Source organism: Mobula birostris, chromosome 1, assembly GCF_030028105.1.
Source record: "Mobula birostris isolate sMobBir1 chromosome 1, sMobBir1.hap1, whole genome shotgun sequence".
Taxonomy (NCBI): Eukaryota; Metazoa; Chordata; class Chondrichthyes; order Myliobatiformes; family Myliobatidae; genus Mobula; species Mobula birostris.
Window position 1 is genome coordinate 67,597,923 of NC_092370.1, and position 26,781 is coordinate 67,624,703.

Below are 26,781 nucleotides of genomic sequence, written 5' to 3' on the forward strand. Positions count from 1 at the left end.
TAGATGTGTTTCTGCTGCATTTCCGATGACGTGCACTGTTCCTAGACATGGTCTTCCTCCCCTCCTCATAACTTCCCAATATACTGGCAGTACTTTTCTCCTTTCCTGCATTTCCAATATAAATGGATTTATCGTGGAATATTAGAACCTTCCTGCATGAAATGAAACCATTTGTCCCATTCTGCCTCTGTTAACCCTTTGTAAAAGTTTTCCAAGAAGTCCAGCATTCTTAACCTTTCCTGATAACTCTGCAACTTTCTCACTATTGAGCAATTATCCTATTCTCATTTGAAAGTTACTATTGAATCAACATTTATTACCCAGCCAGCTGTGTAAAGCAAAGGATAGTGGCTTCCTAGGTATAGGTAAAAAATAATCTCTTCCCTGTCTCTTCTGCTAATTACATTTGGTTTACAGTGTCTGATTTCTGATTCTTCTTATTGTGGATTCTTCTACAAAAAGTTGCAATGATTTGAATCCCTCAGTCAAATTATCATTTAAGTATTCTTAATGGTCCAATTTATCTAGCCACACAACATAACAGAAATCTCTCATCACTTAGCAAACTCTCAGCTATTGTATACCTTCCAGGAGCTTGATATCATCCCTAATTTTGTAGTTTCTTGAAACAGCTGAGGCCCAATTATTTTATAATGTTTTAGCATAATTTACCCATTTTTGTATTCCATGTACAATATCTTGTACATTTTTTAGCTCCCTTCAGAACTTCTGTCAACTTCAAATATTTCTATACATTACATTTTTTCTACATCCACTGTGCAATGGTAGAATTTATTTTCTATTGATTCATCTCAGTTTTCTGAATGTATTTCTTTGGAATATGAATATGTATTTCTCTGCCGTCTGTCAAACAACCAATCACCACAATCCTATTTTCTGGTCCTTGGTCAAATTTTGCACCCAGGCTCCTTAATCCAAATTGCAGGTCAGCCAACTCAGCCAAATTGACGGAAGATTATCATACCAAAAATTATTCCTTTCCTTTAACTATGAATTATGGGAATGATATAAAGCACTTCAAACAGCAGCACAAAATTACTTTGTACATGTAAAGCTTCTGAAACAGCTTCCTACCAACCAAATCAGCTATTGCTAACATTCACTATTCATCATCACCCCCACTACTGATTCTGCAGCTGAAAGGTTCAGCCATTCCAGGCATTTAAAGATTTCATTTGGTATTTCCACCTTACCTCACTCCCCTATTACGCACCAGTACTACGTATTTATTTAACATCATGGGTTCATAAATTTCACTTGAATCGATCTTACATAATTGTTTACAATGTTTTGTTGGAACAGGTGATCCCTTGCAATATCAGATCTATTTAATTTGGATGGGAACATGCAATTTTTTGATGTACACATCAAAACTTTCACTCCATTGTCAGGAATGTAGAATCAGCAGAGTTAATGGCTTTTTGTATTTCTCATGTTAACAAATGCACAATGGCGTCATGAGGACAGGCAGACTTTGTGAAAATAATTAGTATAAATGACTTAACAGCTTTCTTATACATTGTATTTCAGAGCTGATGCCATGGAGGGGCTAATGGCTTCAACTGTGAAAAGAACAGCTCTAGTGAATTGCAAGTGGTAAGCAGAAAGTATGCAATGAGTGTTTACTCTTCCCTCAGGCATAAAAAAGAGTTAGCAAGAAGTTTCATGATTTCAAGGAGACTACAAATGTGGTAAGGATCTTTCCAGCTGAATATTTTCACACCTGTTAATAACTTTCCCAACATGCATCCTGTTTGCATCATTAGAATTTTCAAGAAAGGAGTAAATAAATATCTGTTTGTGTATTGTTACTGCCAGTTCTCAAAAACCATAAACCAGGATTATATATTTCTTCCTAAATGGAAATTATTACAGACAGTTATCACAATAGATAGAAGGACTAACTTTTTATAAATGGCTTTTATGGCAATGTTGACACAGGTACCTTATTTCAATATAACTCATTGAAAAGATTGCCATAACGAATTACGTGCACTGTAAAGGTTAGTTGAAATGAAATTAAGGTCACAAAAGGATTGGACTAACACTCCAGCACAGGCAAGAAAGTGCGACAAACGTGGCTATCTTTATCAAGGAACTAAGTGGCGCATTTTGCTTGTTGTGGGTCAAAATTGCATTTGTCAATCAAATGAAAGCTGGCATTACAGATGGTGCTGCTGCCATAAGAGATATGTTTTATTGAATGCATCAGTTCCATAATGTCACCAGAAGCAAAGAGCTAAAGATAGGAATACCCAGGCTCAGCTTAATGCAACTACCTCTACTATTGTCATACATGGTAGTTTGTCATAACACCAGAGCATATAAAACAATATTTTCCTATGCACAATATTTTTAATTGCATTGCATTTAATTGCAACTAAGTTGCATAAAGACTGGTCAGTGAAATTAGTTAAAAGGGTAGTGCAAAAACATAGGGGAAAAATAGTGAGATGGTGTTTGTGGATTCATTGATTATTCAGAAATCTAATGGTAGAGAGGAAGGAACTGTTTCTGAACCATTGACTATGTGACTTCGGGTTCATGTATATTCTCCTTGACGGTAGCAATGAGAAGAAGGCATGTCGTAGTTCATGGCATCCTTGGTGAGGGACACTCCCTTTTAGAGGCATCGCCTTTTTAAGACCTCCTCGATGCTTGGGATGCAAGAGCTAATGATGGAGCTGGCTGAGTTTACAACTTCCTGCAGCTTTTTTCTAATTCTGTTCGGTAACAACACCCCCCCGCCCTCATACCAGACAGTGATGCAAGCAGAGGGAATGCTCTCCATGGTACGTCAGTTAAAAATTGCGTGTGTCTTTGGTGACATACCAATTCTCCACAAACTTCTAATATTTGCTGTTGTGCTTTCTTTGTAATTGCATCAATATGTTGGGCCTTTGATAGATCTTCAGAGATGTTGACACCCAGGAATTTAAAACTGCTCATCCTTTCCACTGCTGATTCCTAGATGAGGGCTGGTGTGTGTTCCCTTGACTTCTCCTTCATATGGTCAATCAGTTCCTTGATCTTACTGACATTGAATGCAAGGTTATTGCTATGGCATATCTCTCTCCAGCTGATCTATCTTGCTCCTGTATACCTCCTTAAGAACATCTGAAATTCTGCCAACATAGTTGCATCATCAGCAAATTTACAGATGGTGTTTGAGCTGTGCCTAGCCACACAGTTGTGGGTTCAGAGAGAATAGAGCAGTGGGCTAAGCATACATCAACATCAGGTGCAGAATCAGAATCAGAATTGGGTTTATTATCACCGACATGTGACGTGAAATTTGTTAATTTAGCAGCAGCAGTTCAATGCAATACATAACATAGAAGAAAAAAAATAAAAATAATGATAATAATAAATAAGTAAACCAATTACAGTATATGTATATTGAATAGATTTTAAAAATGTGCAAAAAACAGAAACACTGTATATTAAAAAAGTGAGGTAGTGTCCAAGGGTTCAATGTCCATCTAGGAATTGGCTGGCAGAGGAGAAGACGCTGTTCCTGAATCACTGAGTGTGTTCTGTGTAGTAGCCCTCCTCTCAATACCAGAGAGTGATGCAGTCTGTCAGAATACTCTCCATGGTACATCTATAGAAGTTTTTGAGTGTATTTGTTGACATGCCAAATCTCCTCAAACTCCTAATAATATATATACACTGTCTTGCCTTCTTTATAACTACATTGATACTGTATGTTGGGACCAGGTTAGATCCTCAGAGATCTTGACACCCAGGAATTTGAAACTGATCACTTTCTCCACTTGTGATCCCTCTATGAGGACTGGTATGTGTTCCTTTGTCTTATCCTTCCTGAAGTCCACAATCAGCTCTTTCATCTTACTGACATTGAGTGCCAGGTTGTTGCTGCGACACCACTCCACTAGTTGGCATATCTCACTCCTGTATTCCCCCTCGTCAGCACCTGAGAGATTCTACCAACAATGGTTGTATCGTCAGCAAATTTGTAGATGGTATTTGAGCTATGCCTGGCCACACAGTCATGTGTATACAGAGAGCAGAGCAGTGGACTAAGCACACACCCCTGAGGTGCGCCAGTGTTGATCGTCAGCAAAGAGGATATGTTATCACCAATGCGCACAGATCGTGGTCTTCCAGTTAGAGAGTCAAAGATCCAATTGCAGAGGGATGTACAGAGGCCCACGTTCTGCAACTTCTCAATCAGGATTGTGGGAATGATGGTATTAAATGCTGAGCTATAGTTGATGAACGGCATCCTGACAGAGGTGTTTGTGTTGTCCAGGTGGACTAAAGCTGTGTAGAGAGCCATTGTCCTATTGTGTCTGCCATTGACCTATTGTGGCAATAGGCAATTTGCAATGGGTCAGGTCCTTGCTGAGGCAAGACTTCCATCTAGTCATGACCAACCTCTCAAAGCATTTCATCACTGTCGATGTGAGTGCTACTGGGCGATAGTTATTAAGGCTGCTCACATTTTTCTTCTTAGGCACTGGTATAATTGTTGCCTTTTTGAAGCAAGTGGGAACTTCCGCCCATAGCAGTGAGAGGTTGAAAATGTCCTTGAGTACACCCGCTAGTTGGTTGGCACAGGTTTTCAGAGCGTTACTGTGTACATCCATCTCCTGATGTCTCTGGCCACACCTTCAGTGATGTTCCTCGAATCATCAGATATTTCGGGTCTTTCAACATCATGCACCCTCCTCCAGGTGACCCAGCCAAGGCTGATCAGACCCCGGCTTGTGTCCAGATGACTAGCTACTTATGACTCCATGGTTCCCCTCTTTTGAGCCACAGCCACCTTGAGGCCCCTTCTGCCACATTGGTGGTACTGTGGATGGCTCTCTTCTTTCTCTCTCCCTCGATGCCCAAATTGCTGAAGGCTCTAACTGAAGAACGGGCTGCAAATCCCCTACAACCAACCTCCACTGGGAGACACCCTGCTCTTCATCCAGCCTGCTGACAGTTGCTGACCAGTCCTGCATACTTGGAGAGCTTCCTTTCAAAGGCCTCTTCCAAGCGATCTTCCCATGGGACTCCATTGGGATCTTCCACCTTGCAAGGGTTCACTCTCTTTAAAGGCAGCCTAACATCGGCCTCTGAGACAGAGATCACAGGGTCATCAGGTGCAGCAGGGATCTTCACAGCTGTAGTTGTGTTCTCCCTTTCAAAACAGGCATAGAAAGCACTGAGTTCATCTGGTAGTGAAGCATCACTGTCATTCATGCTATGGGGTTTCACTTTGTAGGAAGTAATGTCTTGCAAACCCTGCCAGAGTTGCTATGCATCTGATGTTGCCTCTAATCTCGTTCAAAATTGTCTCTTTGCCCTTGAAATAGGCCTCCGCAAATTATACCTGGTTTTCTGGATGCCACAGACCTGAGTGCCACAGATCTAGCCTTTAGGAGATGATGAGTCTCCTGGTTCATCCATGGCTTTTGGTTTGGGAATGTACTGTATGTCTTTGTAGGCACACACTCATCCACACAGGTTTTAATGAAGTTGGTAACAACTGCAGCATACTCATCCAGGTCCAAAGAGGAATCCCTGAATACAGTCCAGTCCACTGATTCAAAGTAGTCCTGTAGGTGCAGCAATATTGATTATGAGAGAGGAGATGTTATTTCTGATCCACACAGACTATGGTCTCCTGGTGAGGAAGTCAAGGATTCAGTTGGAGAGCGAGGTACAGAAGCCCGGTTTTGGAGCCTATTGATTAGAACTGAGGATATGATAGTGTAGATGCTGAGATGCAATCAACAAACAGCAGGCTGATGTAGGTATTGCTATTGTCCAGGTGATCCAAGGCCAAGTGGAGAGCCAGTAAGATTGCATCTGCTGCAAACCTACTGTGGCGATAGGCAAATTGCAGCAGGTCCGGGTCCTTGTTTAGGCAGGAGTTGAGTGTCACGAGGTGACAGTTGTTGAGGCAGCTCACGCTGCTGTTCGTGGGCTCTGGTATGATTGTCGCCAACCTTTGACTACAGCAGAGAGAGATTGAAGATGTTCCTGAACACTCATTTTGGGATGGCATAGTAAGTGTTCTTGATGATGGTATAAGTGTTATCAAATGTGTTGGCTCCCCTGGTTCCACAGGTGATATATTATGATACTTCACGCTTTCTATTTACTATATATGTGGTCCTTTGACATCATTGTGGAAAACAAAAAGCCTAGAATGAATAAGGAACTAAGGTAATTTAATATCAGTAAAAAAGAAAGTATTAATAAGACTAAAGACAAATATATGTATGTCTTGAACTTGTTGGCCTATGGCTGAAGGATTTTAAATAGACGGCTGCAGAGATAGGAAATTTAATTGTTTATATTTTTCAAAAGTTCCTAGATTCTAATTCATACCCTGTGGGCTGGAAGGCAACAAATACAAACCTACTGTGAAAAAAGGGAAGTGGTGAAAAATCATGGAATCTTTGTGTCTAGCACATTTATTACATGCCACCACAACATTACTAGTGAAACTGAAATGGACTATTCATAACCAGGAGTCCTTATTAATTCTGAAATTAGTTTCTAACCCCACAGTCACTCCAACTGCAGGTTACATCCATTTTAGTAACATTTCTCATGTCTACCCCTAAGGATGGGTCAGGTGCTAGAAGCTTGGTGCCAATATTTAATTCTGCTACACCTGCATGCCATGCTAAGCAAATATGACATATTAAATCAGCATTGAAACAGTGCTTTGTGTTTAGAGATTTAGCTAGATTTTCAGAAAAACCTTTCCTTTACAAAAGCTGTTGGTTTTGAAAAAATCAAGTTTTCCTTATTTCCTGGCCAACATTCTTGTGAACCAAACACCCAAAAACTTTTTAAATGTCAGATTTATTATGAATAGAACTCTTGCATTTTCCTGCATTACAATAGTGATATTTCACACATAACTATGTGGACATCAAAGACTTCCAGATGTCCTTATGGTGCTACCCAAGTGCAAGTCCCCACCTTTTTCTCATTCTAAATTTTATGGAAATTTTGAGGGACAATGTTAATTCTGCTGGTATGTCCATATGAAATATCAGTATCCCACAGTTTGTTGTGTGCCAGCCAAATTAAATTACTAGCCATAATTAGGTTGTATTTTCAGTAACTACGTTAGACAGCAAAATATGTTTAGTATTTATATCAGAAGATAGTTTTGTTAACAGCAATGCACAACTATGCTTTCCACTGTGATTAAAGATACTCCATCACTTTTACACTCAGATGAGTGGCACAAAAAAAAAGCACTATTAATAAAATACTTTGGAGGAGAAGTATATAATATATGCAATTTTGCTAAGCATCTTAATACTGAGTTGGTGGGATAAACATAGACGGGGTAATAATGCCATTACCTCTGAATCAGAAAATGGTTTATTTAAACCCCTTTCCAAAGACTTGAGCACAAAAATTTAAACTGACATTTCTCTGCAGTACTGAGCAAACCTTCAATGTTGGAAAAAAACACCTTTAGAATGAGATATAGAATATAATGCTAACAGCAGTAGGACAGACAGCTCCTTGAACCTGCTTTTGCATTCAATAAGATTGAGACCGATTTCATCACTGGTCTCAATCCCACTTTCTTACCTCGTTCTCTATAATCCAATATTCCAACATTTTAGCCTTGAATATACACGGCTCAGAATCCACAGCTCTTGGGTAGGTTAATTTCAAATTTCACAACCAGTCATTACCACATGGCTATTAGTGGGATTCTGTTAAATCCTTGTTTTCTATATTATAGGTGTATTAACATTTAAAGTAATAACGTATTTACTTGGCTTCAAGTGGTCTTAGAAGTTCTTGATGTGCACTATATAAATGCAATACTTTTCTCTTTACATGTTTCAAGATGACAAAACAAACCTGGAAGAGCTCTACATCAGTTGACAGATTGGACACTTTGAATGAGCTGAAATCATTAGTAAGCTAGCTACCATGGCAACAATAGCACAGCTCCTTCTGCAGAAGCATAGTGAATAGTTAGTAGCTTAATTTCCTATTTGTACATCCCAGAGGGGAATTTTGTTCAATATTTTCAAATAATTTATACAAAAGCTAATGAGGAAAAAGGGTAATGTACTGTAACAGAGGAAATAAAGCAGAAATGATTATTTCAGAAGTGCTGCCATGTAAATGGGAAATAATTATATAAAAATCAGCTATTCATATAAGCCTTTTATGAAAAATACTGGCTGTTTAAAAATAGTTTATATATTTGGTCTGAGTAAATAAATGGCAGGGTTCATTAGCTCGACACAGGATAAACACACTTTCAGCCTGCTGACCGCTCATTCTAAATAGAAACAGAAAATTCTTCAGTTCTTGTGAAAAACATTGACCTGAAATACTAACTTTACTTGATCCTTCACAGATGCTACCTGACAAAGCTAAATATTTCTAGCATTTTCTATTAATATTTACAACAATGGCTGTATTCTGCTTTTATTTATATAAATAATACCAAACATTTTAGTCAACAACTTTTGACATCTATGAAAAAATAGAAAGAAGATGTAAAGAGGTCCAAATAGTTGGAATTTTATGGTAACGTTGTTTAGATTATCCAATTAAATAGAGCTCAATGTATGAGCTATCAATGAGTCTCAGCAAACCAATAGGATATACCAATACTTGCCCCACTGATATCACGTCAACCTCTAACAAACCTAACCTCCCTCCCATGCTCACTCACTACCTTATGCATGCTTCCTGGGGTGGTCCAACAAAAACTCTCTCAGGTGTTTCCAGGTTCATTGCCCATGACAGAAAATATTGAAGATGTGTCTTAAGAGTAAGAAAGGTTCACTCCCAGGGATCTGATATTTAGGTGTGGCAAATCTTCATTGCATTCCTGGTAGTTGCAAATTGCTATGGCTCCTATCACTTGGATGTCAGAGACTATATTAATGCAACTAACGCTAACAACTGCAAGTTTTCTTTCTTTAGACCTTTAGTTGAACTGCAAAATTCCAGCAATCTTGAAGTCCTATTTGATGTTTCTGACATAATTTAGATTTAAGTATCAGGGGGACATGAAGAAGTTTATGGATGTTACATACATTAAGTGTGTGATTGAATGGAATGAGAACAGCATTTGAGTTCAGGATGGCATACATAGTCTGGTCAGCTGAGCAGAAAAGTGTCAAATTAAATTATTTCTAACATTACAATAATTAGGAGAAGCATTAGAGCAAAGCCACAGGAAGGTTTTTTTTACACAGAAGTTGGTAGAGATTTAGAACTCGCTGCCTTAAAATGTGGTATAGGCAGAAATCTTCAACATATTTTGAAGTATAGAACTATCATGGCCTCTCAGTCATGCAGATTATAGAAAAAGTTAATTGATGGTGTAACAGTATTGCAGCAAAGATGGTACTGATTTTCTCTCCTAGATGTTCTGGAAAAATTAATAGCAAGTTTTGCTCTTGAATCTCTGTGCTTCAGAATCAGGTTTAATATCACTGGCATATGTCGTTTAATTTGTTGTTTTGTGGTGGAAGTACATTGCAATACATAATAAAAAAAAACAAAATACAATAAGTATATATAAAAATAAATTGAATGAGAAGTTCAAAGAGAGGGGAAAATAGTGAGGTAGTGTTCATGGATTCATTGTCCATTCAGAAATCTGATGATGGAGGAGAAGAAGCTGTTCCTAAAATGCACAGTGTATATCTCCAGGTTCCTATACACCTCCTTGACAGTACCAATGAGTAGATAGCATGTCCTGGATGATGGTGGTCCTTAATGATGGTTGCTGCCTTTTTGAAGCATTACCTCTGTTGATGTCCTCATTGCTGGGTGGGCTAGAACTGACTGAATTTACAACTACCTGCAGCTTTTTCTGATCCTGTGTAGTGGCCCCTCCATATCAGACAGTGATGGAACCAGTTAGAATGCTCTTCATAGTACACCTGTAGAAGTCTGTGAGTGACACTGGCGTCATACCAAGTCTCCTCTAACCCCTAATGAAATGTATGTCATGCCTTCTTTGTAATTGCATCAATGTAGATCTTCAGAGATGTTGACAACTAGGGACTTGAAACTGCTCACCTTTTCCACCGATGATCACTCGATGAGGGTTGGTGTGTCCCCTTGACTTCCACTTCCTGAAGTCCACAATCATCTGAAGGCCGTACTTGGATGTCTTGTATAGCTATGGATCACCAGTCTTAAATGCCACAGGTCTAACCTTCAGAAAACTATGAATCTCCTGGTACATCCACAGGCTTTGGTTTGGGCATATCCATTATGTTTTAAAAGGCACGCATTCACCCACACAGATCTTGATGGAGTCAGTGACTAATGTGGCATATTCATTCAGGTTCAAAGAAGAACCCCTGGATATTGTCCAGTCCACCGACTCAAAGCAGTCCTTTAAGTACTCCTCTGCCTCCCTTGACCATACCTTCCAGGTCCTCACACTGATGCTGTTGGGTGAGCAGGAAAGAGAAAGAATCATCATGAATGTGCACCATGATGAATTAATCATAAAGCATACTGCACTTCATCTGCCTTTAAAAGACTGAGCTGTTCTGTCTTTGCAGAGAATGGTGAAGCTATTGAGCTACAATACTCAGTCTGAAATGGTAGGGGATAGCCATGTTTCCATGAAGCAAAGTACATAGTAGTCCCTGACATCCCTCTGGTAGAGCAATCTTGCTTGGAAGGCTTCAATTTTATTCTCCAGAGGCTGTACATTCGCCAGCAGAATAATAGGGAGTGGGGGGGGGGGGTTCTAAAACCTTTGTGTTTCAGTCATACTTGTAGTCTGGCTCTGCCATCTGGGATCCATCAATTTTGAGTATTGACAGATTTTTTAAACGCCTTAAAATGATGTCCCTTCCTGAAATACCCATGGCTGTGAGTGTGGATTTCAGCTGTAGTAGTCCTGAATGGGAACTTTTGATGATTCCCATCGAAGCTGCATCTAAAGAGTCGTCCCTTGTTGGCACCATTCCAGTGGCGGTGCCAGAGTTTTTTTCTTGCTGGTGCTACAGTGGGGCTGAATGATTCAGTGATGGTGCTGAGGGATGTGCTGTATTGTAATATGTGTTTGCAAGGCCAGATGCATGGCGTTCAAAAGTCAGTTTCAAGCATTATGTGCCTGCTATAAATGCCTCTGTCGATTCACAAGCAACAGCAATTGATAAATATAATATAGAAGTGAACTGTGACAGTGTCAACAGCATCGGAGACAACCCGGGCTACACAGAGCATAAACAAACAAACCAACAGAGCATCCGATCCACAGCGCGCAACGTGAATCACGCACCAATCCCGCAATCAGCGTCAAATGCGTGCTTTTCAACTGAAAAACACAACACTAACCCACAATGTCCACTGCTATTCACATTACATAGACAGACAATGCCAAAAGATACACCATTATTAAAGTCAAATAAGGCAAACAACAGATGCAAGGCTTTACCAGGAGTTGGACAAATCGTACTCTGACCATGCAATACCTCAATTAATTCAGCTACTGAATTTAAAACAAAAATCAACAGAATCACCGCTTGGAAGTCTAAGCAAAACCAGTAGGCTTAATAGCAGTAAATGTAATAGTTTAGGATTTTCAGGAAACATTTGGGTATCCACCACAAAATAATAATAATAATCAGCATTAGTCTTGGCCCAAATTTAAGCAAAATCAACAGCACTCACCATTGATGTTTTCAGAGAAGCACAATCCGTCTGTTGTTGTGATTGGTAGTGAAAGCATCAATGATTTTCTGGATGTCAAGTGATTTGGTCCTGCAGCTGTTTATGGCCAATAGGGCCAAGTTGCTGTTCCGAGCATCGCCGCTGCTATTCCTTAGGTAGTTTTTGAGGCGTCTGAGGCAAGAGAAACTCCGTTTGCATGAGGCAGATGTCACAGGTAGAGTCAGTGGTATGCAGATTAGTTTGTATAAATCTATAAATGCATCGCGGTAGGGTCTCATTGGAGCTAGAAATTCCACTATGTCTGTCCTTGCTAGAGACTCAACCACTGCTCTCGTATACTCATGATTTTCTTGGACAATCCTCGCATGTCCTTTGTCAAGCATATTTCCCAATCTTGAACCGTCTTGTTTTTTCAATCTGAATTCGGCCCCCGCCTCCATAGCAAACTTATGAGCTGCACTTACATGGTGGGTTTTGAAAGCTGTTGTAGCTTTCCGCCAGTTGCGGTAACTGGTGACAGTGAAGGTAGACTCAGAATGGAACCCATGTCCTCCACACAGGAAATGCCTGCATGCGAAGCAGAATGTAATATCTTTCGTGATCGAATATTCCAGTCAGTCAAACCAGCCACAAATAAAACTCCTTTGTTGATTGCCAAACTGTTGCGAGCAGTGAAGGGTACTTTTTCAATGCTGGCCGACAGGATCTTTCTTCAGGCTGCTGGCTAACATCGCTAACAGTATTCCCACTAGCACCAAGAACAGCTTCATCCACGTTCTCTTCCGAATCCCACTCCATTTCTTGTTCCTCTTCTTCACCCTCACACTCCTTCAATGAACTGCTGTCGTCCTCATCCCCACCTACTTCTTTCTGCATGTCTCTTTCAATTAAGACAGGCTCAGGTTGAGACACCACTGATTCATCTGGATGAGGTCGTTTTCTCACTAAAAATTGATCCATTTTTCACGTTGGCCAAAATAATGCACGTGCCAGGCCCATACTAGCTTGTAAAAGCATAATGTGTGTGTGTGTGTGTGTGTGTGTGTGGCATCCGTTAGACTCACGAGACCGCCTGGTTGTATGCTATCAATATCTCACGTGAGTGAGAATGAGATCTTGTCACATCTAGAGCCATTATTAATTATCATTAAAATATAACTAATAAATGAATGCTGATTCGGTCAGATGGACATGGTCTCTTTTCTCACGAGGAAGGCTGCTGAGGGGATACCTAATAGAGGACTTCAAAATGATTATATATATTTGATAAAGGAGAACAGAGAGAGACTACTTCCATTTGTGATGAAGAGCACAACTAGAAGCTATCTAATATGATTATAATATGAGGGGTGATTGATAAGTTCATGGCCCAGGGTAGAAGGAGTCAATTTTAGAAAACCTAGCACATTTATTTTTCAACATAGTCCCCTCCTACATGTACACACATAGTCCAGTGGTCGTGGAGCAAACAGATCTTGGATCTCCAGAAGGTGTCCACAGCAGGGGTGATTGATAAGTTCGTGGCCTAAGATAGAAGGAGTTGAGTTATACAGCTCTCGTTACACGTTCAACTCTTTGAGTGATTACGCAGAAAGTTAATAACTCATCTCCTTCTACCTTAGGCCCCAAACTTATCAATCACCCCTGATGAGTTATTAACTTCAAACTTTCTGTATAATCACTCAAAGAGTTGAATTGCATGTGCATGTAATGAGAGCTGTATAACTCATCTCCTTCTACCTTAGGCCACGAACTTATCAATCATCCTTGCTGTGGACACTTTCTGGAGGTCCAAGATCCATATGCTCCACGACCACTGGACTGTGTGTAAATGGAGGAGGGTACTATGTTGAAAAATAAATGTGCTAGGTTTTCTAAAATTGACTCCTTCTATCTTAGACCACAAACTTATCACTTTTAAATCTTGTTACCAATTATTACTGAAAATCAACAAAAAATACATTAAAGTAGTTAAATCAACATATCAATATATACAATAAGAGTTAAACTATCAAATAACTGATTAACCAAGCTAAACAGTATACCAATAATAATAAGAAAAAACAAAATGCTAAAACTATTATTTTTTGGAAAAAAGAAAGAAGGAAAAAAAAACCCTACTAACCGAAAAAAAACCCATTGGGAGCACAACCCCGGAGCTAATCGTCAAACAAGCTTCTATAAAAGAAAAACATCAATCCTCCAACCAAAACCAATTACACAAGAATCAGAAGGGGACCACCTTAATTAACTCCAATCAAATGGTAGTAGTGGGCAAAAGAACCCCAGCTTTTCTCAAAGTCAAATCGAGGATTAAAAGTTCGACTTCTAATTTTCTCCAAACTAAGACATAACATCACCTGAGAGAACCATTGTATCAAAGTGGGAGCAGAGGCATCTTTCCATTTCAAAAAAATAGCCCTTCTGGCCAATAATGTGACAAATGCAATTACATGTTGGTCTGATATAGATACCGCGAATATATTGAGGAATTATACCAAACAAAACTATTTATTAGGTTGCAAATTAATTTTTAAAGCTTTAGAAATTATAGAGAAAATAGATTTCCAAAACTGTTTCAATACAGAACACGACCAAAACATATGTGCCAATGTAGCCGTCTTAGTTTTACATCTATCACACTGACTATCAACATTAGGAAATATTTTAGACAGTCTCTGCTTTGTCAAGTAGTAACGATGTACAATTTTAAATTGAATTACAGAGTGACTGGCACAAATCGAAGAAGAGTTAACCAACTTCAAAATTCGCAAACAATCCTCTGTAATCAAGGTCATGTTAAGCTCTCTTTCACAATCTTGCTTAATCTTAAGTAAAGGATAATTATACTGTTGTAATAGTAAATTATAAATTTTCTCAATAAAACCTTTCACTAAAGGATTCATTTTTAAAATAATGTCTAATCTTGTATATATGGAAAATTACTTAAATATTCTTGTAAGAAATGTCTGACCTGAAGATATTGCAAGAAATGTGAGTGCGAGAGAGAATATTTAGTTACTAATTTCTCAAAAGACATCAATCGACCTTCTTGAAACAGATCCATGAAATAATAAACTCCTTTATTCCTCCAAAGAAAAAAGGTAGGATCACTAAGTGAAGGTTTAAATAAATAGTTTTGATAAATTAAACTAAGAAGGTTACATTTTTTAAATTTAAAAAAAATTACAAAACTGGTACCGAATTTGTAATGACTGCTTAATCATAGGATATAAATTTAGAATAGAAATTTTGGCTAGTTGTACAGGTAACGAGGCTCCTAATAACGAAGTTAAGTAAAACTGTTTCACAGCTTTCAGTTCCAAATCAACCCAAGGTGGTCGTTCAATTTATCAGTCCAATATAACCAAGAACATACATAACGTATATTAACCGTCCAATAATACATTCTTAAATTAGGCAGAGCAAGACCTCCATTCTTTTTGGATTTTTGTAAATGATATTTTCCAATTCTTGGTCTCTTATTATTCAAAACAAAAGATGAAGTAATAGAATCAACCTGATCAAATAACTTAGTTAAAAAAAAGGAATATTTTGAAATACATATAAAAATTTTGGTAAGGTCATCATTTTAACTGCATGAATTCGGCCAGCTAACGAAAGTGTAAGTGGATTACATCTACAAAATATTTGCTTCATAAAATCCACTAAGGGAACCAAATTAGCTCTATAAAGGTCTCCATAATTTTTAGTGATGATAATACCTAAATATTTGAAACAGTATGTAACTTTAAAAGGAATGTCATCATATATAGAAGGAGAATCATTTAAAGGAAATAATTCACTTTTAGTAAGGTTTAATTTATATCCCAAAAACTTTCCAAATTCATTTAATAATTTCAATAAACTAGGAATGGGTTCTTCAGGATTCGAAACATAAACTAAAAGATCATCAGTATAAAGGGCGATCTTATGAATAGTCCTGTTTATGGAAATTCCTTGAATATCTTTAGCTTCACGAAATGCAATAGCCAAAGGTTCCAACATCAAATTAAATAACAGGGGACTTAATGGACATCCTTGTCTCGTACCCCGCAAAAGTCGAAAAAAAGGAGTTCTGCAATTATTAGTAATAACAGTGGCAATTAGCCTTAAGAATATGGGAATCAGTATCATAGGAATTGGTTGAAGTGGAGGGTACAGATACATTTAGGAGAAAGTAGCATGTGAATATGAGGTGGAATATCAAGCTTACTTTGAAAGATTTACTGGACTATAAATATCAGCATGGAATAGTTGGGCTTTGGGCTGATTCTATGCCATATATCTCAGATAAACTGATGCAATTGAATGATTACTTTGATGAAAGATAAACTTACTATTAAGTCTCCCTGTTTCACAAACTGCAAGCGGACCTGGAACACCAACATATCCAGCAGATAGATGAAATCACAGATATAATCTATAGTTAACCAGATGGAAAGAATCTGTGGATTCTGATAATTGAAAGCACAGCGTATGGGAATAAACCAGCAGTTCCAGTTCCAGGCAAGTACCACAAAACTCATCCATGTCATGTACTGCATATCTGAAACACAATATTTGATAATTAGAATAAAAGATAGGAATTTCAAAACAGTATAAATACTTTGAACTTAACTTTTCCAGTTGCTTGTGCTAGTGTAGTGTCAGTCTAAATTTCAGCTTCTTTGAGTGTTCAGATTTGTGAGCGCTTAAGAGTTCAAATGGCCTGAAAATGGTACTGGGACAGGAAGTCATATCCAACCCATTGGTTTCTATGTTAATTGCAACAGGCCCTTTGGGAGAGAAAGTTGCAAATTTCATGGAAGGCCCATTAGAAGTAATATTAACCAAAGTGGGCTTAGTCAGTGCACATAAGTTTCCAGAGCTTTCAGGAGCTTGTCAATTAGCTTTTTAGCAGCTACATTACTACAGAGGCTGGAGAACTGAAGAATAAATCTTCACAGTTGCAATATTGAATTATTCTGTAAAAAGGGTTTGCTTTTATAACTTATCATAAAGGGTTATTTCAAAATAGTTGACGTAAGTTCTGTAGAAATTGGGGCGATGTGTAAAGTTCAGTTTCCACCCTTAACATCAATTCTAGTACTACTGCCATCATTTAGGCACACTAAATACTTCTCATCTAGCAACTCCTCTATTACCTGACCATTGATGTCTATTCTGTCACTCCCCCATAATACATTATGTCCATTAAAATCACCACACCAAACAACATTACTACTATTCTGCCCTTCTATCTCCTCAAGCTTGTTTAACTCTAGTCTTTTGCATGGATTATAATAATTCACAATCACCAACTCTTTCCTTTCAGCCCATACTTTTACTACCACATACTCTTGTTCACTTCCTATACCTAGTATTCTATAAGGAATACCTTGCTATACATAAGTTGCACATCCTCCTCTCCCCACCTCTCTCCTGTCTCACCTTACTGCCACACAACCATATAAAACAAAATCCAAGTTAGGTTTTAACCAGTTCTCCTGGATACACACAATATCTGGCTTTTCTCTCCTACTAGCTATAAACTGTTTGAAATCTTGTCCATTAGCAATCAGGCTTCTTGCATTCCATTGAAGAAGTAAAATTATTAGTAATATCAACCCACACATACTGTCTCTTGACTTGAGTGTACCCTGAGTTCATCGTTTACTTCTTCCCATTTTAATACTATCATATCCAAATGGTGCTCTGCAGCTTTCACAATAATCTGAATCCTTTCAGGTTTAGATTTGATCTCATAAGTTGCGTTTACCTCTCCTGCTATAAAGGTTACCAATTTCTTCTTCTCTATCCATGCATTCTTCTTATCTTGCCTTTCTTTAGCTGCCGCTTGAGACTTTTTCCTTCACCCTTCTCTGCTGCACCTCCACCTCTTTTTTCAACACTTCACAGTACGCTACACTATGGTTACCTCCACAATTACAGCATTTTGGTCTCACTCCCTCTCCACATTTTCCATACTCATGCTCCCCACCACATCTTGCACATCTTCTCTTTCCTTTGCACACTTTGCCCACATACCCAAACTCCTGGCAATTGAAACACCTCATAGGTTTTGGTATATATTCTCTTACACAGTATCTTAGAAATCCAAAATATAAATCCTTTGGAGGCACCTTATCCTCAAATTCTACCAGAACGGTTTCAGTCTCCCTTTTCTCTGCTCCCTTTGTCATTCTTTTCACACTCTTCACTGAACCATTCCTTACCCTCAAGTTCTCTACTAGCTCCTTCACATTAACACTGAGGGGAACCCCAGAGATCACCCCCTTGCAACCATTGACCCTTTGTGCTCCAACTCTTACAACACTGGACACTTTGACTTTCCCAACATTAGTCACCTTCATTGCCTTCCCCATCTGCTCTTCAGTTTTACATACTATCAGCAGGTTTCCATCTCCTAAAATTCTCGCATGGCTCACTTCCCCTACTTGTCCTCTGATGATTTTTGTTAGCTTAAGTGGATTGATTTTCTTTACTCCCCCTTCCCCCTCAAATCTTACCACTACATTTTTGCCCTCGGACCCTTCTCCTCAACTTCTCTTCCCTCACTTTCCAATCCACCTACACTAGACCCACCTCCTTTCTTTCTCTTCCGACCCTTCACCTTCCTGTTCTCAGTCCCTCTCCCCACCTCTTCCCACTCAAACTCTGAGCTGTTGCTGTTACCATTAGTCTCCCTTCCTGCCATCCTATCAGAGTTTGCAAGGAATCGTGTACGAATATTGTTCCTGACCTATACAGGCCGTTGGTCAATATTCCCACAGAATGTCCTCCACAACAGCCCAACAGTTTCAGCGCCTCAGTCTCTCCGCTGTCACTCCCAATTCAGCCACAGCCCGGCCAGCACAGCCGCTCGCAGCCGCCCCACTCAGCCCAACCACCCTCTGTTGCGCTCTTTCAACCTTGTTTACATCTTTCCATTAAGTAGGTGACAAAAACTGCACACAATACTCCAAATTAGGCCTCACCAACATAGCATCCCAACTCCTGTACTGAATACCTGATTTATGAAGGCCAATATGCCTAAACCTTTCCTTACAACCCTATCTACACTTAAGCCACCTTCAAGGAATTATGTACCTGTATTAGAAAAATAGAACCATAGAAACTACAGCACAGAAACAGGCCTTTTGGCCCTTCTTGGCTGTGTCAAACTATTTTCTGTCTAGTCCCATTGACCTGCACACGGACCATATCCCTCCATACACCTCCAATCCATGTATCTGTCCAATTTATTTTTAAATGTTAAAAAAGAACCCGCATTTATCACCTCGTCTGGCAGCTCATTCCATACTCCCACCACCCTCTGTGTGAAGAAGCCCCCGCTAATGTTCCCTTTAAACTTTCCCCCCCTCACCCTTAACCCATGTCCTCTGGTTTTTTTCTCCCCTTGCCTCAGTGGAAAAAGCCTGCTTGCATTCACTCTATCTATACCCATCATAATTTTATATACCTCTATCAAATCTCCCCTCATTCTTCTACGCTCCAGGGAATAAAGTCCTAACCTATTCAACCTTTCTCTGTAACTGAGTTTCTCAAGTCCCGGCAACATCCTTGTAAACCTTCTCTGCACTCTTTCAACCTTATTTATATTCTTCCTGTAATTTGGTGACCAAAACTGAACACAATACTCCAGATTCGGCCTCACCAATGCCTTATACAACCTCATCATAACAATCCAGCTCTTATACTCAATACTTTGATTAATAAAGGCCAATGTACCAAAAGCTCTCTTTACGACCCTATCTACCTGTGACGCCACTTTTAGGGAATCTTGTATCTGTATTCCCAGATCCCTCTGTTCCGCTGCACTCCTCAGTGCCTTACCATTAACCCTGTATGTTCTACCTTGGTTTGACCTTCCAACGTGCAATACCTCACACTTGTCTGCATTAAACTCCATCTGCCATTTTTCAGCCCATTTTTCCAGCTGGTCCAAGTCCCTCTGCAGGCTCTGAAAACCTTCCTCACTGTCTACTACACCTCCAATCTTTGTATCATCAGCAAATTTTCTGATCCAATTTACCACATTATCATCCAGATCATTGATATAGATGACAAATAACAATGGACCCAGCACTGATCCCTGTGGCACACCACTAGTCACAGGCCTCCACTCGGGGAAGCAATTCTCTACTACCACTCTTTGGCTTCTTCCATTGAGCCAATGTCTGATCCAATTTACCACCTCTCCATGTATACCTAGCGACTGAACTTTCCTAACTAACCTCCCATGAGGGACCTTGTCAAAGGCCTTACTGAAGTCCATGTAGACAATATCCACTGCCTTCCCTTCATCCACTTTCCTGGTAACCTCCTCGAAAAACTCCAATAGATTGGTCAAACATGATCTACCACACACAAAGCCATGTTGACTCTCCCTAATAAGTTCCTGTCTATCCAAATGCTTGTAGATTCTGTCTCTTAGTACTCCCTCCAATAACTTACCTACTATTGACGTTAAACTTACCGGCCTATAATTTCCCAGATTACTTTTCGATCCTTTTTTAAACAACGGAACAACATGAGCCACTCTCCAATCCTCCGGCACCTCACCTGTAGACAGCTACATTTTAAATATTTCTGCCAGGGCCCCTGCAATTTCAACACTAGTCTCCTTCAAGGTTCGAGGGAACACCCTGTCAAGTCCCAGGGATTTATCCACTTTAATTTTCCTCAAGACAGCAAGGACCTCCTCCTTTTCGATCTGTACAGTTTCCATGATCTCACTACTTGTTTCCCCTAATTCCATAGACTTCATGCCAGTTTCCTTAGTAAATACAGACGTAAAAAACCTATTTAAGATCTCCCCCATTTCCTTTGGCTCTGCACATAGCCGACCACTCTGATCTTCAAGAGGACCAATTTTATCCCTTACAATCCTTTTGCTCTTAATATACCTGTAAAAGCTCTTTGGATTATCCTTCACTTTGACTGCCAAGGCAACCTCATGTCTTCTTTTACCCCTCCTGATTTCTTTCTTAAGTATTTTCTTGCACTTCTTATACTCCTCAAGCACCTTATTTACTCCCTGCTTCCTATACATGTCATACAACTCCCTCTTCTTCTTTATCAGAGTTGCAATATCCCTTGAGAACCAAGGTTCCTTATTCCTATTCACTTTGCCTTTAATCCTGACAGGAACATACAAATTCTGCACTCTCAAAATTTCTCCTTTGAAGGCTTCCCACCTACCAATCACATCCTTGCCAGAGAACAACCTGTCCCAATCCACGCTTTTTACATCCTTTCTCATTTCTTCAAATTTGGCCTTCTTCCAGTTAAGAACCTCAACCCTAGGACCAGATCTATCCTTGTCCATGATCAAGTTGAAACTAATGGTGTTATGATCACTGGAAAAAAAGTGCTCCCCTACACAGACTTCTGTCACTTGTCCTAACTCGTTTCCTAACAGGAGATCCAATATTGCATCCCCTCTAGTTGGTCCCTCTATATATTGATTTAGAAAACTTTCCTGAACACATTTTACAAACTCTAAACCATCTAGACCCCTAACAGTATGGGAGTCCCAATCAATATATGGAAAATTAAAATCCCCTACCACCACAACTTTATGTTTCCTGCAGTTGCCTGCTATCTCCCTGCAGATTTACTCTTCCAATTCTCGTTGACTATTGGGTGGTCTGTAATACAATCCCACTAATGTGGCCATACTTTTCCTGTTTCTCAGCTTCACCCATAAGGACTCAGTAGACAAGCCCTCTAATCTGTCCTGCCTGAGCACTGCTGTAATATTTTCCCTAACAAGCAATGCTACTCCCCCACCTTTCATTCCTCTGCCTCGATCACATCTGAAACATCGGAACCCTGGAATATTAAGCTGACAGTTCTGCCCCTCCTGTAGCCAAGTTTTACTAATTGCTATAACGTCATAATTCCAAGTGTCAATCCACGCCCTCAACTCATCCGCCTTCCCCGCAATACTCCTAGCATTGAAATATATACACCTCAGAAGATTTTTACCACCACTCACAACCTTTCTATTAGCGGATTTGCTTGAACATTTAACAACATTTATTTTCACCCCAGCCATACTGTCAGCTCTGGCACTCTGGTTCCCATCCCCCTGCAAATCTAGTTTAAAGCCTCCCCAATAGCACTAACAAACCTCCCTGAAAGGATATTGGTCCCCCTGTAGTTGAAGTGTAACTCATCTCTCTTGTACAGGTCCCACCTGCCCCAGAAGAGGTCCCAATTATCCTGAAATCTGAAACCCTGCTCCCTACACCAGTTCCTCAGCCACTTGTTCATCCTCCAGAGCATCCTATTCCTACCCTCACTGGCACGTAGCACAGGTAGCAATCCTGAGATTATCACCCTCGAGGTCCTGCTTTTCAACTTCCTACCAAGCTCCCTATACTCACTCTCCAGGACCTCCTCACTCTTCCTTGCTATGTCATTGGTACCGATGTGCACCACGACATCTGGCTGATCACCCTCCCAGATTCCTCTGTTCTACCACACTCCTCAGTGTCCTGCCACTCACCCTGTAAGCCCTACCCTGCTTTGTCCTCCCAAAGTGCAACATCTCACACTTGTCTGCTTTAAATCCCATCTGCCATTTTTCAGCCCATTAATCCAGACTGTTGATATAGACGACACAGCATCTGTCCCTGTGACACTGTACATTGTAATGTTAAAGTTTAGCCCAGTGTATTGACACTTTGATTTTCACTGCTATTTCCAATGCAGCCTGTAAGTGGTGCCTATGGCACAGAGCATATGTTAATACACAGCCATATTCAGCTGGAAAGATAAATAAAGTGGATGCTGGTTAATTGGAACACATCTGCCCCAGTATATTTTTGGTGAAATTAAGCCACTGCCCCAATTAACTCATGTTTCAAGGAAATAGTTAAAAAGATGTAAAAAAGACAAACTAATTTTAACTAAATAACAAATTATGTATTTAAATGAAATGCTGAACAAATAAGAATGCTACAGTACTAAAAACTGTGTATTTGTTCCTAATAGCTATCAGAGAAATTGAATTACTGTATGCTTTTGTGTTCTTTTGACTGTAAATGAACAAAATCAGTGCAGACACTAATTGTGGATAATGACTGCCTTCTTACAATGTTTTCAACAGTGGCATCCTCCAAATCTTCATTTTCATTGTAATATTCAAAATGATTGTTGATACCTTCAAATTCTTTGTAGTTCCTAACTTGGTGAAGTTGTGAAATTATTTTATTTTCATTCCTGGCTGCTTCTGGCATCTCCAAGCCTGAATGCTTGAAACCGCAGTGAACGAAATGGTTCTAAATTGTGTGACTGCTTATTTCACACCAACTATCAGTGAGAAAAAGCACTACTTTTTGAACACAAATGTTCCCTCAAAGCACAGTATAGTGTCTAACGGCCGCAGAAAGGCACATGATTGTCACTAGTTAAACCTGTTTGGCAACAGTCTCCTATCTGATTAACTGGCATCGTGTCCAAAATAATCAAAGAGAATCCCATTTATTTGCTCGATTAATTTTTGTCTTTGAGTTGTCTCAAATAAACAGCTGCCTTGATTAACTAATGGCCCAATTAACCGGAATCTACTGTGTTCTAGTTTGTGAGTAGCATAAATACATCAATCTGTCTGATTTGCACTTTCTATATTGCTGCATTGGTCATTCAGTAAGCTCACCCAATGGAAACAGCTGATATTTAGTTTAAAATTTGTCTAGCAGTTAATGCACTATTTAGCTACCTGTATTTCTGAACACAGCAGTTTTTGGGTAGAAAAAATTGGACACTCAATCAAATCCTTAGCTCACTTTCTAAGACACATTGATAGCTTACTTCTCCAGAGCACACTGATTTTTTATAGTACCCATACTCCTGGAACCTGAACACTAATAGATATCACACCTGCTATGCTCTTAAAAAGGTACCCACCCCTCATTGTGCACTGCTTACCAGAACCCACCATAACTTCCTGGTCCATTCACCTCAGCCCATGCAGCCCTGTCTGACCTGCAGAACATTCCCCTGCAGCTACACTTGTTCTTATGCCACATCCCTCACCACCTTCCAGAGACTAAGCAGCTCTTTCTCCAACCTCAACTGCTGCACTTGCTGCTCCTGACGTCCCCTCCTCTCCAAAGGTGAGTCCAAGCATAGACTAGTGAACAGGTTTGCAGTACACCTGTTCTCTCTCTGTAATGACCATTCCAAGTTCTCAGTTGCATTCCATTTCAATTTCCCTTCCCTTTCCCAAATCGTTTGGTCCGTCTGCCAGAGTAAAACCCAATGCAAATGAGAGAATATTATCTCACATTCTGCTAGGGTAGTCTATAACCCAATTGGTTGTACACTGAATTCTCTAATTTCAGGAAACATCCACCTCTGTTATTCCCTTTTAGCAACCCCCCCCCAACACTTATAATCCTCTTCCAGTCCTCCCACTTTTGTTCCCTTTCCCATACATACCCCTTCCTGCCCATCACGCATTTTATCCTCATCTCTCTTCTGGTTCCATCCAGCTACTACCCACAAATTTTGCCAAGTGCACACCCCTCCCAGATCTTTGCCTTCACCTCTCCATAATGGCTTCCATTATCACCTTCCTTCCTTAACAAATTTCATCACTGCTAACTGTGTTCCTGCTTGTCAAATTCCAGCAATGGTCTCCAACTTTGCCCTCCCCTCATTCTTAGCTCCATCTGCTTTTTCTATTTGTCTGCCTCTATCTATCCACCAATCATCTTCTTGGCTCTGTCTCTGACCTCAACTCAACCCCACCCTTCCAGCTGTTCATCATCTTTTATGGCTCCTTGGTATACCAATCACCCACTGGCCATGCCTCATCACTCCCTCCCCTCTCCACTCTTAGTCCTGATGAGGGATTTTGATCCAAAAGGTTGACAATTGCTTTCTGTCCACTGATGCTGCTCAACCTAATGCTTTCCTTCAACAGTTTGTTTGTTGGGAGACTTGATCTTGCAGAACTTTCTCCATGTGTTAAAAGGCAGTCTGGTTACTACAGTTTCTCACATCACCCCCCTGTTCATCTCTTTTTATCAAGGATGCAACATGTGTTTCTGTTGCTGGGGACACATCCTGAGCACCACGAGGTGCCTGTGTACTGGGGATAAAATCTACAGTGATATTCTGTGTGGATTCTGCCACTGAGTCTTAACAAAAACGCATAGCTGAATGGAATTTTAGAGCTCTTTTCTCACACAAAAAGACAGAAAAACTCTCCTCTTTGGTGAAGAAAGATGACCTACATTAAATTTAAATCAGCTTTTTGTTATTATTTCAAAAATCTTTTGGGATAATAGCAAAGAAATGATGGAAAGCAAAAGACCTATTGGCCATGATCACAATACAACTAACTTCCCATCTCATTTTCCAAATGCCTGAAAAAAATACAAATTTCACAAAGTTCATTTTTCCTGTGGTAACCTTAACCATTACTTCCCCGTTAGACATTTGCGATTTTTGATCTTCTTGGACAATTAAATTATTCCACGTCTCAACTATTTCCTGTTGATAAAGTGGTGTCTCGCCTCCACATTTGCAGTGCTAGAATATTGCATTATTCACAGAATACCTGAAAATTTCAAACCCAAATAGTTTTATAATGTGATCTACATTATGAAAAATTAATGAATGCTTATTATTAACACACCTGAAACATGTTTTTTTTCTATCTTCCCCGTTAAATTATTGGCCATAAAAATTGAGATTCTACACCAGAAAACAAATGATCAATGCCCTTACCAGACTACAACAATCAAATGTTTGCAATAAGTTTGAAATACAAATGTGTGGAAGTTCAGTTTTTTCATGAATCAGATAAAATAGGGAACTGATTGAAAAATTCGATATGTCACTCAAGCTACAGTTTAAAAATGTCTTATTAACATGTTACCTGAATATGTGTCAATACTTTCAGGTATTCTTAGCTGCTGTACAAACTTTTTGATTGGATACTTCTTGAATTTACAACCAAGGATGTCACAGTCAAGTTCCTCATCAAGTTTGGCTTCATCATCTTCTTTCTCTGGTTTCTCTTCATCCTTTTTATCACTGACTTCCTCTGGTGGAGGTGGCTTTTTGACTGGTGCTAAGTGGTAAAGGAAATCCATAGATCAATTTTAAAAATAGTAGTTCCCTTTACCTTTCCAATCAAGAGATTTTTTGAACTCAAGTTAACTTCAACATTTGCAGTTAGTATTCAAAGGCCTATAAAAATCTAATTTCACAATCTTTGTCAGCATAATTTAAAATAATTAGCTACTGGTGGATCTTCAGTAGGACACAGTTGACATTTTAAAGAAATTCAATCATTAAATTAATCCATGATGAACATGTGCAAGAAATTAGTTAATTATGAATAAATGTTCAGTGTTCTTATTGTGAAGAGCATTACACATCAGGAGTATCAGAGCATTGTATGGAGGATTATCACGTGCAAGATGTTCTTAATAGGCTACTTAAAAACTATCCACTGGTTAAGAAAAGAGTTTGTATTGCTGCTGACAAAATAAAAAATTGCCTCATGTAGCACAGCATCATAGTATGGTTCCAAAATAAAAATTCTAGAAGTACTCAGCATTTCTTGTAGCTTCTGGAGAGAAAGAAATGGAAATGCGTTCAATTTATGAACTTCATTCCAAACTCAAAACTTTAAGTTCCATCTACCCCAAAAGTGCTTTGTTCCTTCTAATGACACAAATAAAAAGTCTTGTTGCCAAGGGCATATTTCATTTTGGAAAATAAATCAATACTTCAGTAAAGAATATTAAAGCACCATACATGAAAATATCAGAATGCATTAATATTGACTTACCAATAACTTAAACTGCAGTATTTGTTCTGCAAATATTTTGCTCCTAATAAATTAATCTTTCCTCTTTATTCTTGAGGAAAACTTTCATTGAAATTTCTATCTCATGTTTTTTGATTCTTAATTATGTTCCTGGGCTGGAATTATTACATTTTTATATAAATGTCCCATTATTCAACTGCACAAGATAAAAGGAGGAGATAGCAGAGGTACTTAATGAATACTTCGCTTTAGTATTTACTATGGAAAAGGATCTTGGTGATTGTAGAGATGAT

General features: G+C 39.2%; 1 protein-coding gene across 1 annotated transcript in view; it reads right to left on the reverse strand.

The window, feature by feature from the left end:
- LOC140196819 (cyclic nucleotide-gated channel beta-3-like) overlaps positions 1-26,781 on the reverse strand; it is a 112,945-nt gene that overhangs the window by 72,266 nt on the left and 13,898 nt on the right. The window contains exons 5-6 of the mRNA XM_072256649.1: positions 25,589-25,783; positions 16,026-16,234 (exon numbers count right to left, since the gene is read on the reverse strand). Coding sequence (XP_072112750.1) covers positions 16,026-16,234; positions 25,589-25,783 — 404 coding nt within the window. The remainder of the gene's footprint in view (positions 1-16,025; positions 16,235-25,588; positions 25,784-26,781) is intronic.